Source organism: Oryza brachyantha, chromosome 1 (genome assembly GCF_000231095.2).
Source record: "Oryza brachyantha chromosome 1, ObraRS2, whole genome shotgun sequence".
Taxonomy (NCBI): Eukaryota; Viridiplantae; Streptophyta; class Magnoliopsida; order Poales; family Poaceae; genus Oryza; species Oryza brachyantha.
In genome coordinates, this window is record NC_023163.2 from 26,106,155 (window position 1) to 26,120,647 (window position 14,493).

The following is a 14,493-nucleotide window of genomic DNA, read 5'->3' on the forward strand; positions in this document are numbered from 1 at the left end:
ATGTATTTTTAGCGATCTAAAAGTTAAGGCTGAAAAATAAACTTCGATAAAAAAACCTAAAATCAGTTCTAAATTTAAGGTTAAAATTTTAAAGTTTGACTTATAAATAAAAGCAAAAGTGAAAAGATAAGGTGCTTAGTCTTTTAACCTACTCACAACCATGAACTTAACTACCCTGCTAGGTTATTGGTACGTAAAAACCAACCTGGCAATAGCCATTGCAGTTACCATCCTGATTCGGCAACTTGGAACCAAAAGAAATATCAATTGGCTGGGATCGGTAATTTGCGCTCCGTACCTGCTACAGTGTAGTTAGATGTCATTCACTTCATCAAGTGCTGCAGTGCTGGGCGCTTAGCAAGCTTACAGATGCCGTTTTATCATGCTGATTTGACGTGGAGGCACACGCTGGATATCTGGAAATGCAGGTCGAAACTATGACCAAGTATAAGATCTATTCCTTTCATCTTTCTAATTTCTGTGATACACAATGATAACCTGTAGTGACATATCCTGCGAAAATCTGGAGCTGAAAAAGAATGACATGATTCACATCCTTTAATTACAAAGCATACATCTTTTGCTCCAGAGGATAGTTTCTACATAGATTGTGCTTCGAGAAGAATGTTTGAGGCCAGGTTGACATCATAATTTGTCAGTGCAAGAGCCTGAATTGCAGAGCCACGATCGAAACCCATGGAAACAAGTGTGGCGATTGAAGATTCCATTGGATCTTCAGTAGCTGGGTGCACGCCCTGGGCAAGATAACAGTAACATGAAGTTTCAATAGAAGGATCACATAAACCAGGGAATACACAATTATATAGTATGTTCAATCCTAAGAGTAAGGAAAACCATTAACCATCTTGCCTTGTTGATGAGGCGCTCTACCAAGAAATTGGGGGAAAAAACAGACGAGTAATAAATTTCTTGGCTGCAAAAGACGCCTTGTAGCTGTAGGTGCTTTTTATTAACACCAGGATGCATTCCTTGGAGGCCAGAGCCAGTGTTTTGATCCCCAAACAACCGGCATGAACATCATAATGATTGTTCTTTCTATTGGAACGTTTTGATACTACAGTTGAGTTACGGGCTAACATCTTTAGCTACAAGGGCAGCTGAACAAGGTGAAGCTGGTTTCAAGATGTTCATATTTAAAGGAAATTATATTAAACATAGTTATGAAGTTATCAGCATAATCTAGCTTATAAGCTAAATCATATTATTGTATCAGACACATGCTAAAAGGAACAAGAATACAGAACACCTTTGATTGAGTGTTCCTTTTACAACTTTTTGCACTACTCCCAGCCTCACTTATCCTAGAGGAATGATTTATCGACAAAATTCCCCTCAGTAACATCAACATAAATAATGCTGTACATGAGCTACTGTAACAAATCCAGTGTATAAATACTTGCCTCAGTTTGACGAGTCTGGTTAGAAGGAATGTTTCCATCATTTTCTGTAACTGGTAGTCGTTGATAAGAGTTGTTCAAGAAGGGCCATGATAACCGTGAGAAGATTGATGTTGTCGAATCTGGGAGCTGCAATGATTCAAAGTTTCTTTTAAAATGTAGCAGCTGGTATTTGTTTATACATACCATTATACGCACTAACCAGTAACCACAGATGAGATAATTATAAATACTGACATCACAAGCCATAACAACAAAAACAGGAATAGCAAAAAAACAGTTTCCCAGTCAAAAGAAAAAATGGGCCATCTACCACCTCAAGAAGAAAAAATATAAACATGAAGTGCACATGGCTAACTACAAAAGTATGATGCCCTCTTTGTGCAAGTTGGATATAGACTAGATTAGCAAACATAATTGCATGTGGAAAGCATGGTTATTAATTGGTACTTCAACATGATGTAGAAACTAGAAATAATATTTACAGTTCTGGAAAGAAGTTAGTGTAATTACCTTCAACCTGCGGATGCCAAATATATTAAGACGATACAAAAGCCCAGCCAGTATACCAGAAAGTCCAGGTATAATAGAACGCCATCCAGATGAGAAAAGGAGCTAAAAATAGAAGATGCATAAGCTACATGGCAGAGGAACTGGGAAGAGATAATACAAGGATGTAAGTTATCATGGAAGTTAGAACTGACCTGGAGTCCTGCCAAATATATGAATGATTTATCACTTAAGTGCAGCCCAAATATGCGAAACTTTGTTGTGATAGGAATGTCAAAGAAGAATGGTATGTATGATGCAAATATGAGGCCATATGGTCCAGATGTTAATGGATTAAAAGAAGGATCTGCACTCCGAGGTATTAACATGTCAGACAAAAAAATGATACATATACATAAATTCATGTCATCGAGAAACACAAAAGGAAAAGGGAAGTCCAAAAATCATGGACATAAGAAAAACAAATGAAAGAAAAACATACAAAAGAAAGGCAGACTGAGCAACCAATTGATTTGTTAGAGCAGCTAGCAAATTATAGAAGAATTCAATCTAATCATTCTGCAAGCTAGCCTAGTATTGGCTGTTCTCATTAACTAGCATCCTTCACGGGAATTTTATTCAGTACATGGCATCCGTGATACATATAGATTGATAGTTAGTCCTGCTGTAAAAGAAACTTAAAAATATCAATGCTTGGATAAATACAAAAGGAGCTCATTGTTGATACTAGGCGGTAGGCACACAGGAACAATCCAAAATAACAGTATGTCCCTTGAAAATATAAGGAATCTAGCACTTGTCACCATACTAGAAATATGGCAAACAGTAAATCAAAACTTAGATCTTTTTTTTCTTTTGCACGCATAATATTACGTTAAAGGCAACCATGTCTGGGCGTAAAAAAATCTACTGCCTTGCTATGTGTAAGTGATCCATTGCCAACTCCAAAATCTCTTAAATTTTTATCTTCAGTTTTCCATAGTGCTCTTTAAAGTGACTATAAACCCAAGAAACTCAATATAACTTTTTCTTATTGGTTTTAATTTTGTGGCAATGTTTTGTTTGTAAAATTATTGACATTATAAAATGTATTTGCACCTTATGTTTTTATCTGGGATCCTCAAAAATACCACTTTCCAATTGTATATGCACATATGTGGCAAATAAGACTTCAAATGAATTATCAATAAAAGTGAAGCTAAATAAGCAGACATCTATAGCAAATAAATCACGGAGAATGACAATCATTTGAGCAGGATTTAACAGGACAATATGTTGCGAAATAAGACAAAGAGAAACACATACCTTTCAGGTAAGCCAAAGAAAGGATCTGAAGCAGTACAGACACCATTGTGGAGAAGACTATGAAGACCTACATGTTAAATAAGTTCATCAGTAGTATTAGCTAATGAAGCGTGTAAATATGATGTATGAGCGCATGGTATATTAAGCACAAAATTCGCTTACAGCATACTTGTTTGAACCTATTTGCCGTTCAAACACCCTAAAGTAGTACAGCAAGGCTGCTCCAAAGATAAGCTCAGGTGTTGACGAAAAAGCAAACAACGAGGTGATCAGCTTCCATATCCGCAGCTTTCCATAAACATTCTGCATTGTACGGGATGATGAGGTGAACCTAATCAGCTCTCTTTAGCAACATTGCGCAATATCCCCATAAGCATAACCCCCACTGCAGCCGAAATTAAACCAATTGGACATGGCCAACGAGAGTTCTACTACCTATGCATCGTCAAAACACCATCTCCTTCCCCCCCCCCCCCCCCCCCTTTTAAGATGATTCGAAACACAAGTCAATAGGTGAACATCACAACGCTGAATTTGCCATGCGGTTCGCAATTGCTGATCCCAATGATCCCAAAACACAACAAAAAAAGTGCTGCCTCCACACGCACACATGCAGGGCATTCGCGGGAGCAGCGTGGATCTAGTTACAACCACTGGGTATAGGGGGGCAGGGAGACTTGCCTCGTAGGAGAGCCCGAGGCCGAGGAAGCGGCCGCGGAAGCCGAAGGCGACGGAGAAGAGCGCGGCGGCGACCACCACGGCCCTCGACACCGGCGCATTGTCTGCAAGGCATAAAGGAAAAGAAAAACGAATCGGGTCGCGGTTGATCCAGTGACTAAGATTGGGAGTTGCAAACGGTTGAGAAACCGAAACGATTCAGACTTCGATTCGGTTGTTCGGGGGGCAAAGCGAGGGGCGGGAGACGTACGGAATCCGGGGAGCCCGCCGCTCATCGCCGGCAGCCGCGCCGCCGCGATGGACGGGAGGAGGAGGACGAGCGGGTCCGGTTGGGTGCGCGCGTGGGGGGCGCCAGGTGCCGTGCCAGCGAGCAGCGAAGCCGGCGCAGCTGCTTCTGGAGCGCACAGCGGCGAAGTCGGTTGGACCGACTCGGCCGATCACTCGGTCGAGCCTGACTCCGACCTGGCCAGCGCATGGTTTTCCGGTTCAGTTTGTATATCTGCAAAATCTTCTCTTCTTTTGCGAGTAAACCCCTTTGAATCAAGGAATTTGTTAAGAGTGTCGTAGATTCAAATCCTATAAAAAAATTTCGTATATAGCCCTTTAAATAATGAGCTAGAGTTTTTCTAATCCCGTAGATTCCCTAAGGAATGAAGGAATGACATGGTGCATATACTTCTATTCGGAGGAAAGTTAGCAAAAGCCCAAAACCTTTTGAAAACAGAAAACTAGCATACAACATGGAACGATAGCACATAACATTTAATGACGCCCACTTATTCATGTGTTGCTTTCAATATACCGTGCAACGGTGCAAGAGTGTGAGGTACTGACATATGGGGACATAGGAAGATTGTTTTCGTTTTTGCTTGTGATGGTAGTTTTAGTTTACGTGGATCTTTTTACTAGTGGAAGTTAATTTTTAGTTCTCGATTACAACATAAACATATCTTACACCTAAAAATCTCATTGGAGACCTACAAATAAAATTTTAGAGATGGATTGTTTGACAATTGTTTTTCATGGTCTGAGATCTGATGGTTTTACATTGCCTTTTATGGCCGCGTTCCCCCCTCCCCCGCCGCCCATAAGATAACTTAACCATATTGTTTTTCGAGCGCACGCTTTACAAACTGTTAAACCTTGTATTTTTTTGAAAAAAAATTCCTATAGAAAAGTTGTTTTAAAAATCATATTAATTTATTTTATATTTTTTAATAATTATTAATTAATTAATTATATATTAATCTATTAATACGTTTTTACACCGGATAAGTTAACTTATACCCATCCTTTCTAAACGCGACCTATGTCCCAGTAAATCTTAGGACTAGCGCATATGGCATATGTTGAACATAAGTGTATTCAGTGAAAGTGCAGAGGCAGTGGATTGATTCTCCCTCAGTTCCTCAAAGAACCAAGCATAAGCCGACAAAGCGGTATGCCGTAGAAACTAGACAGTCATGTGACCTAATCTTTTCACACATGCTTAGAGTTACAAACTAAAATTTGATTTTATGGTTTTTTATTTTATTTTTTAGCTTTTGTTTTTAAAGAACACTTATATAAAAGGTTTACACTTAAACTATTTTAATCATTAATAAGTGACTTTACTTATACTTAAAAACAACTAAAAGAAGCTCATGGCTTATTTGGAACAAAGAATTTTTGAAGGATTATATTTCTATAAAAAGGATCCTTTATGTTTTGGAGTATTTTTACCACGAGATCGTACCTCTTGAAAAATTTCCTATGTATCTATCTCTTATAATTCATAAGTTTTTCATGTGTTCGATCCATACGGTTATTCCCAGGGTTTCCGTTACCACGGTAACCGAGCCCCCACCGCGGAGGCGCGGTACGGTATGTACTACGGTTTTAAGTTTAAATTTGAGGAGAATTTAAAATTTTTGAGGAAATTTAATGGAAAAATATATGTTGTATAGGTTGATATATATTATAGTTTTGTCAAAGGAATTCATGAAAAAGTTGTATTTTCGGCGTAATTAAAAATCATAACCGAAAATTTCAGAGGAAAGAAAATTAAAAAATAGCCTATTGCAAATAATGTTTCGTAAGAAGATGGTTAATAATATTTTGTTGTTGAGTCATTATTAATTTGCACTAGACACACCTTGTACATAATGTTGAAATATAAATATACAATAATGGATATAAAATTATATGTATATGTTAGTACATATATAATAGTTTTGTTTGTAACAGTTGGTAGTGGGTATATTTATGGCGCAACAATTAAAATAAAATTGTTGTTACTCGTTATTGATGTGAATTATTTGATGAACGATGATATGACGATGTATGTTTGAATGTTGCAATGTCAAGAATTTAGAAAAGGTCATGTCAAAATTTTCTTGTTTTCCCTATAACATATCCAAAATGTCACAAATATAGTTACAAAATATTTTCTTATTTTTGTATTTCTTTTAGATTTTTTAAAGTTTTTTTTGCATTTGACGTCTCACAAGCCGAAACCGCGCGGTTTTGCATGGTTTTCACCGTTATCATGCGCTGTTTCGGCAAGAATTAGCCGCGGTTACCGTGTGAAACCGCGCAGTAACCGCGCAAAACTATGCGATAATCGCGATTATCGTATGGTTTTGAATTTAAATTTTTTATTTTTAAATTTATCGTGATGTTTTGGCATCCACTGTTACCGTACGGTAACCGCGCTAGCCGTTACCACGGTAGGGACAGTAAAAAAGGAAATAGAACCCTGATTATTTCTACAGTTTTTTTTTTTTGCTCGATTCATACGGTTGTTCACGCAGTTTTTATGTGTTCCTTTCTCTACCTAAATTATTTGGGTTGATATTAAATTCTTATCATAAATTTTTTCACATTGCTATGTTCTGAGAATCGTGTATTACACAGCATCCCAAAAGGACGAGGCTGACGGTTGGAATTTGGGCACTTTGGCGTCGTGTGTTTTTCACCGGTTGGTCGCTCCTTCCAGGTGGTTGGCTGCTGCCCTCACGGGCTGCTGTCATATCAGTTTCCGCCGCCGTCCCCTCAAATTTTTTATCACCATGACACCACGCAGTTCTCCGTTCCAACTTCCAACAGTCGCGGAATTGCCAAGTCGATCCAGATGCTGTGGTCACGTCTAGGGGTAAAAACGGGACAGATATTACCCGTCCGAGCGCCCGTCCGAATTAATTCAGGATAAATTCGGGTCATCAAATCGGGTATCTGGAAGATAATACGGGTTTTGGGTCGGTTTCGGGTATTTTTTCTCGGATACAAATACGGGTTCGGGAACGTGTTATCCGACGGATACGGGTTACCCGGCAAAAAAACGGGTATTACCCGGTTAAATATCCGGATATGACCCGGATAGTTATAGCCCACCAAAAGCCCATGTTGCATTCACATATAATTAAAGCCTAGTAACAAAAAAACATTATTCTAAGTGTTCCATATACATGTACATTAACTTTATTTATACTTCTTGTTCATATATACTAACATACTAATGATATAATTTAATGAATCAATTATATTTCCTTACAAGCTTTGCTAATGCTAGTTGTTACTTTTATGATATAGTTGTATTTAAGATTTATGGAATAGTTGAATAGCTATTATATATGTGATATATGTATATAGTTGTTGTTTTGATTTGATACCGAATAAGTATTTGTAACCGAGATCACTCCTATCCGTCTTAGCACGTATCCGTTCTGTATTTGTGCCCAATATTATCCGTCTTCGTATTCGTATTCGATAATATTCGTATTCGACCCGATCCCGAAAAGAAAATATGGGTTAGAATACGGGAGGATGCTATCCGACCGTACCCGACCCGTTTCACCTCTAGTCACGTCAGAGTTAGGCACGACTCTGCCCAGCATCCATCATGTTAGATGAGCAGAACTCGTCGGCATAAATTCTCCCCTCGCCGGAAATTAGGCACATGATCGTCAGATCCATGGAGAAATTCCAGCAAAATGAGGCACGCTTTCCACGCAGCCGGCCGACGGCCGCCACGCCACGCCAGGTAAGGTCCCTGACTAAAACACGACACAAACACCTTCTGAAAAACTTGAACCGGCCGGTCATGATTTATTATACTGTGAATTCACAGGTGAATTGTGAATACATACACCTTACACGACATATCAACTGGGGATTCAGTCCAGCAGCAACAGCAGTGCATCACAGGACGAAACGAAAGGAAAGAAGGGGAAAAAAAGAGAGAAGAAACTAGGTGAATCTGTACAACATTATCATCATCAATAACCTATAGTTGCTGCTTCCAATGGAGCTTGCGGCCTGCGAGGAACAAATTCTCCATCAATTCTCAGTCTCGTCTCGCAACCAAAAGTTCAGGAAGAGCAGAGCAGCAGCAGGAGAGTAGAATGTTCAGCCAGGGTCACGCAGCGCTGAAGCTCGACGGGCTATACAACACCAACGCCACCAGGATGCATCGGACAGGCAGATCAGCCCTCTGCCCAGATGCATATATCTTGTGTAAAAACCGAAGAAAACCAGACGCAATCAGTTGAGGACATCGACCGGCCAGAATTTTCGCCACGTTGAGATCTCGTCGTTGGTCTGGAGTTTCCTGATGCCGCCGTAGAACCCGTCCGTCTCGTCGCCTTTCTCCCTGTGATCCTTCCTGCTCACCGTCGTCTGCCTCCACCGCGAGCCGGCCGCGTAGTGCTTGAACTCCAGCACAACCATATCTGCATGCCAGAAAGCAGAACGAGACTCAGAAGAGCACGGCAGCACACAAGACCGGGTACATTACAGATGCATGAACTTGTAATCAGCTGACAATGATGGCCACAAATACTAGGATGATATGATATATAAGCCTTCTTGATATGAATGGCACAAGATGAACTGAGATTCAGTGCAGTCATAGTTAGAACTGCATGCAATCATGGCCATTCATGTTTTCGCTAAGATTTGATGTTAGTTCTATTGCTACAGTGACTGCTAAATGTGAACCATACCACGTAAAATCTGGAACCCCTAGATTTACATCGAACAATCCAAATGTAAACAAAAGGAGAATAACACTGTAGCCAGAGTGTACCACTATTTTTTTTTTAAGATAATGAATTAAACCGGCCTCTACATCCAAGAGGATGTACACAGCCAGAGTGTACTAGCTACTACTAACAAGTTGCGGTTTGGACTTTGTAGGCAGCGAATCTTGATCCAATTTCTCCAAAGAAGAAAGAGGCCAAGAATCTTTACTGTCTCCGATATGTTCCGCGAATATAATTTCTTCATTACGTGTGCAAATTATAATGCACTCGTCTTTCACCCCCGATCATCATCAGAATATATCAACGAGCAGAAAAGGAGATCGATACTGTGATAGCCACGCCCTTCCCGTACGGTAACCTGTTCTCTTTTGCTACTACTGTTTTATTATCTCGGGCAGCACGTGTCACTGCCGACATCAGATAAAAAGAAAGTAAACAAAAGATTGGCGGGAGAAAGTAAACGGGATCTTTACCGTCCTCATGGCAGCGACACAGATGATCGTTGGCGTTGCACGTCTCCTGGTGACCCACGACACCATACCACCAGCCTGTAGCCCATCAAAGAAAAAAAAACATCCATCACCACATAATGCCACAGAATCATCGTATCCATCCATCATCAGAACGGCTAATCCAATGCTACTATTAATCATCGATCATTGGTGCAATGGCATATTTTTGCCAATTTCCAGTGACCAATCTTGGTATGCTAAAGTCTGAACTCCGAACCATTACCGTAGGGAAAATCCTTGTTCTTCCTCCACTGGATCTCGAAGTGGTCTCCGGGGCGGAGGTTGCCGAGGCAGCCGGAGGCGTGGAGGTCGTGCGCCGGCGTGCTCACCGGCGGCGCACGGATCCTGCTCCACTGCACGCCGCTCTCCTCCTTCGCCGGCTTACGACCGTGTGGCGGGTACCTGTCGAAACAGTCACAGCCGCCTGTACCCCATCACCAATCGTATTCAGAAAAATCAAAGCCATCTTAATCGATGTTGGCTAAAAAAAGAAAATCAATCCGAAAGGCTTTATTATCGCCTTCATAAATTCCAAATCATGGCATGCCATCGATTGCTGGTCTAACATGTGCAGCAATTAACGAACATATAACCACTGGCTGCTCTGCTAACTACTCCAGTGCATGGATTTATTAGCTTTCGGTTGAGGCCAGTGCAATCGTGTCGTGAGTTCGTGACAGTGAGTTGATAGCAGCATGATCACTTTAGTATTCAATGTCGGGTTTAAGTACCTTGCCGTGAATGTGTCAGTACGCCTGTCATAGCGGAGGTGGGCGTCGTAGCACGAGAGCACGAACCCGACATGCCCGTCCTGCTAAAGAGAGATTCTTCAAGTAATTAAACAAAAACGAACCGTGATTCTCCTACCTAAATGTAGTGATAGGATAGCCATAATTAATAGTACTGTCAAAAAGAGTTAAAACCTCAATTAACTAGGACTAATTATAAAGCCTTTATAATTAGTTCCCAAAAAAAAAAGAAAAAGAAAAAGTTACAGTAAAGCCTTTACAGGTAAACAGCGAGTGGATTATTTATTTTTTTTACCTCGCGGTTGTACACCTGTGCGGGGAACCAGAAGTCGCCACACTCCACCGCGCGGTACCAGGCGGCCACCGTGTCGGCCGGCGGCGAGGGGGGCGACGATGGCGCGGGGGCGGGCTCGGCGGCGACGGCGTCTCCCTTGAGCCAGCGGCAGCTGATCCACGAGAAGGGCCACGCGCAGGCAAGCGAGTCCGCGAGGCTCCTCCGTCTCGCCGGCCGCGACGGGGCGCCGGCGTTCCTCTGCGCGGTCAGCTCCGCCTCCCACTCCTTGCGCGCGGCGGCGCCGAGCACGCGCCCCCATTTCCGGTCGACGTGGCGGCCCCACAGGCTGTCCGCGGAGCAGCGGTCCCTGAGCGCGGCGCACACGCACGCCATCGCTGCGAGCGACGCCGGCTCCAGCTCCTCGAGGACGCGCTCCAGAGTCAGCTCCGGCAGGTCGAGCAGAGGGAGCGCGGCGGCGTTCGGCTCAGTCCCCTCCCCCTCCCCCGCCGCCAATGCGGGCTCCGCCTTCGCCTTCGACGGCATTATCCTCACCACGCGCTCTCGCTCCCGCTCCCTCTCCTTCTTTCTGCCACACCACGCGGCGGAGGCGGAGTGTTGCAGCAGCTCGCGCACGAGCAGCAGCGCGACGAGGCCGAGTTCCCGCACGAGCTTGCAGTGCTTGTGCGTGGCGGCGGGCGCGACGAGCATCAGCGTGAAGGCCGGGATGGTGGATATAAGGAGCAGGTGAAGCATCTCAGGGAAGGCAAACCAAAAAAAAAAAAGAGCAGAAAAGCGAGCACCAATCCAAGAAGAAAGTCGCCTTCTTTCTTGGCTACCGAGGACGACCGCGCGCGCCCGGGCGTTGCGGACTGGTGCGGCGCGATGCGATGCTGCGCCCGCGGTGGTGGTGGTGGTGCCGTGGTGGTGGAGGAGGTGGTGGTGGTGCAACGACAGCGCTGCGTGCGTGGACTGCGCGCCGGGGATGGCAGGATAGGCGCGGCCCCACGCGGCCCCGGAAAGCGGGGACAGTGGCGACGAGGTGGCGACGGCAGCTTTGCAGCCGAATGATTCCTGCCTCCCCGCCTCGCCTCCTCTCCTCTCCTCTCCTCGCGTCGCTCGCCGCTGCCACTGCTCTTCAGGTCACAAGCGCCCTCCACTTTCTTGGCGCCAGCCAGCCACCGCTGCCCCACCCAAAAGGAGCAGCACTAGTCCGGTAGGCGTCGTCGTCGTCTACCAGTATACCGAGAAAGTGAGAAGAGCACAGCAGCACCGCAGCACGGTGTGTCATGAACTGGTGGTGATCACCTTCTTGCCTTTGCCCATGGCGAACACATGTTCCAGCAGCTGCCTGCTGGTGGTGGTTCGTTGAACCCTTCGTTTACCTCGTGTAGGATTTGGTTGGTGGGGTTTAGGTCGAGATATACTATGTGGATATGCCTCGTTGAAGCGGAAGGGGGAAAAAAAAGGCGAACGGTGGGTTAATGCTGTAAACAAGAAGCTTTTTTGGAGGAAAATGCTGGTGATCTCCTCCTTTTGTAGGTTCGGATTTCGGAGGAGACGGCGGTTGGTGGGTGAAGAGAAGACAACCACCTGTTTCTACTTGCCAACTTCGACGAGCACATTGTACCAAACCACCGAAATTTTTTTCCTGCTGCAGCAAACACGTAAGCAACCCAGCCAACCATCAGTATTTTATCTCTATTGGGACCTAAGCAACCGCCAACGCTCGCTCATTATATGTTTCGTTGTCTTTCACTGGGAATGGCTTTAGCGTCAAAATCTCGCACCCTCGCGTACTTAAAAAACAAGTAACCTTGCGTGTTCGTTTCAGAAAGACACGAGGTCGGCTGGTGAGAGTAGTTAGCCTAAGCAGCCAAACCTAAACGTGGCCGTGTGCATCCGAGTACGGAGAAACCAAAGCGATGATGCTGCAGCTGCTGCCGCGAGCACGGCACACTCCAAAAACTTCTCCCTCGTTTGCTCAGATCTCTCGAGCGCGACACCATTTCGGGCGCGTTTTTTGGGCGCAGCTGGTGCCTGTGGCTGCTGCTGCTGAACACTGCAGCGGTCAAAAGTTGGATGAGATACGCACGCACGCACGCAGCAGCTAGCGACACGATGCTTTGTTTAAGACTATATTAATTTCCCCTTCTGGCCGGGATGGATGGGGGGGCAAGATTTGGTGTCATGTTGTGGTTAATCTACTCAGGGTGGCCTTTTGTGGAAAGGAGCAAGTTAACTAATCCAGCCACCATTAGATTGCTATAGCTCATTGTGCGCTTCGCCGAGAGGCTTCCACTGCAGAGTTTTTTTGTTTTGTTTTGTTTTCCTTTTTTTTTTTTTGCAGGGGCTGTGCACCAATGCAATGCACGATTTGTGGCATACTTTTTCTCATGCTAACTGAACGGTGCATACAAGAATACGGATTCTCTCTTTTGTTCTCTTTACAAGATACGATCGAAACTGAACGAGCACAGAGATTTGCACTTATTTTAGGTTCGAGAGAGAAACGAGAAAAGAATAGGACAGGAGGATTACAAGTACTGGTGCGATTTTCTTCTGATTTGTGGTTGACTAATTAGAGAAGTACAGTACTGGCCTGACATCGAACAGCCACAAACAAAGTGTACTCAAATTGACCGGCCTAACTGAACTGAGACCGTGCAAGACTGACACACACCCAATCTTTTCAGTTTTATTTATACTTATAAATCAAAATTTTTATATTTAGAGTAAATTTTAGGATTTGTTTCATGATATTATATTTTTCAGCCTTGGTTTCTATATTGCTAACACATTTATAAAGCTTTTATTCAGAAATTATTTTTTATTTATAATTACGTCACTATATCTCCCAAAGAAATAAAAAAAAGAACAGCCAGTGCTGGTCGCAGCTATTACTCGCCTTATTATCCTCCATGAATTAAAACAACACCTTTTAGTTATGGATGATTTGATCCGGTTTAGTCTTCGTCGGGCGGCTATGCGACACCTGCATGTTTAGTTCATGCTCCGATTTATTAACCCAAAACATGTCTTTACACGTGTTGGGAATGTAATGATCCTGGAAGACTTATTTTTTATGCTCAAAGATAGCTGCAGGAACGTTGCTACTGAGTCTTTTCGCTTTGTGCCTTTGATCGTGGTAGAAAAGCGAAAGAGAATGTTTACTCTCACCGCCTCTTTTGTTAGCAACAAATCACGTGTTCGAACTGGAAAAGAGGCGGCTTGGGGCTTTCATCGCAGCCACCACAAGGTTCGGTTCATAGGGAGAGCGGCTTCAGAGAAACACCATACGAGGTGCCGTGCTAGCTTGGCAGATTCAGAAATGACTGAAAGGCCTGGGCAACCAATGATAAGTGAAAACGTTTATCATCCTGACTTGCCGAAAGTGCAGATCCTATCTTTCTGAAGTCCGGCATGGGCACAAACTCGATGCTGGTATACGATCCGATCCGTTCGATCCGGCGGATCCATTTTGATGCTGGAACCTGGAACGGAATGCAAGGAAGCTTCATGGGGCGACGGCTCTTGGTTTTACAGCTGCTAGCTTTGTCGAGCTATCATCGTTGGTGCCTGCGTCACACGCAGCTTTATTACTTCAGGTCGAGCACCACGCCATGTGATGTAAACAGTGTGCACAACAGTGTTACCACTGTTCCGGATCGGCGTGACCGAATCACGACGCCAGATGAGCATAACGCCATGATAAACCATAAATGATTTGCCGATCTCAACACGATCGCCTCGCGCCCATCATAATCAACGCACCGCCATGGCCGCCCCGCCCGCCGGCGGCGCCACCATCATTAACCGACGTTGACGGAGCCGAATTAACCGGCTAAGGCGTAGCACGTGCACGGTCTCAAGCTGTCGTCTCGACCTCGTCCTAGCTAGGGCAAAAAAAAAAAAAAAAAACTAACTAAGAGACGGCTAACAGAGGAGAGAGACAATAGATGATGCATAACATTACGTAGTACGATTTCTCTCTATTTAATATTTTTTACACGGCTAGCGATCAAATGA

General features: G+C 43.8%; 2 protein-coding genes across 3 annotated transcripts; both read right to left on the reverse strand.

Annotated features, from left to right (window-relative positions):
- Positions 1-415: 415 nt before the first annotated feature.
- On the reverse strand, positions 416-4,361 carry LOC102717847 (rhomboid-like protein 20). Its single transcript, XM_006644810.3, has 8 exons — positions 4,162-4,361; positions 3,915-4,015; positions 3,396-3,536; positions 3,234-3,300; positions 2,123-2,274; positions 1,932-2,033; positions 1,422-1,547; positions 416-755 (listed from the first exon to the last, which is right to left on the reverse strand). The coding sequence occupies exons 1-8, from the start codon at positions 4,184-4,186 to the stop codon at positions 600-602; spliced, it is 870 nt and encodes a 289-aa protein (XP_006644873.1). The 5' UTR covers positions 4,187-4,361; the 3' UTR covers positions 416-599.
- A 3,605-nt stretch (positions 4,362-7,966) lies between these two features.
- Positions 7,967-11,953, reverse strand: LOC102717120 (F-box protein At2g26850-like). Of its 2 annotated transcripts, XM_040527663.1 has the most exons (6): positions 11,773-11,953; positions 10,489-11,697; positions 10,176-10,258; positions 9,668-9,846; positions 9,406-9,480; positions 7,967-8,620 (listed from the first exon to the last, which is right to left on the reverse strand). In XM_040527663.1, exons 2-6 carry the CDS (start codon positions 11,218-11,220, stop codon positions 8,433-8,435), a joined length of 1,257 nt encoding a protein of 418 aa, XP_040383597.1. In that variant the 5' UTR covers positions 11,221-11,697; positions 11,773-11,953; the 3' UTR covers positions 7,967-8,432. The 2 variants fall into 2 exon arrangements, with proteins under 2 accessions (XP_040383597.1, XP_040383599.1); XM_040527665.1 differs by having other exon boundaries at positions 10,176-10,255; positions 10,489-11,953.
- Positions 11,954-14,493: the final 2,540 nt, after the last annotated feature.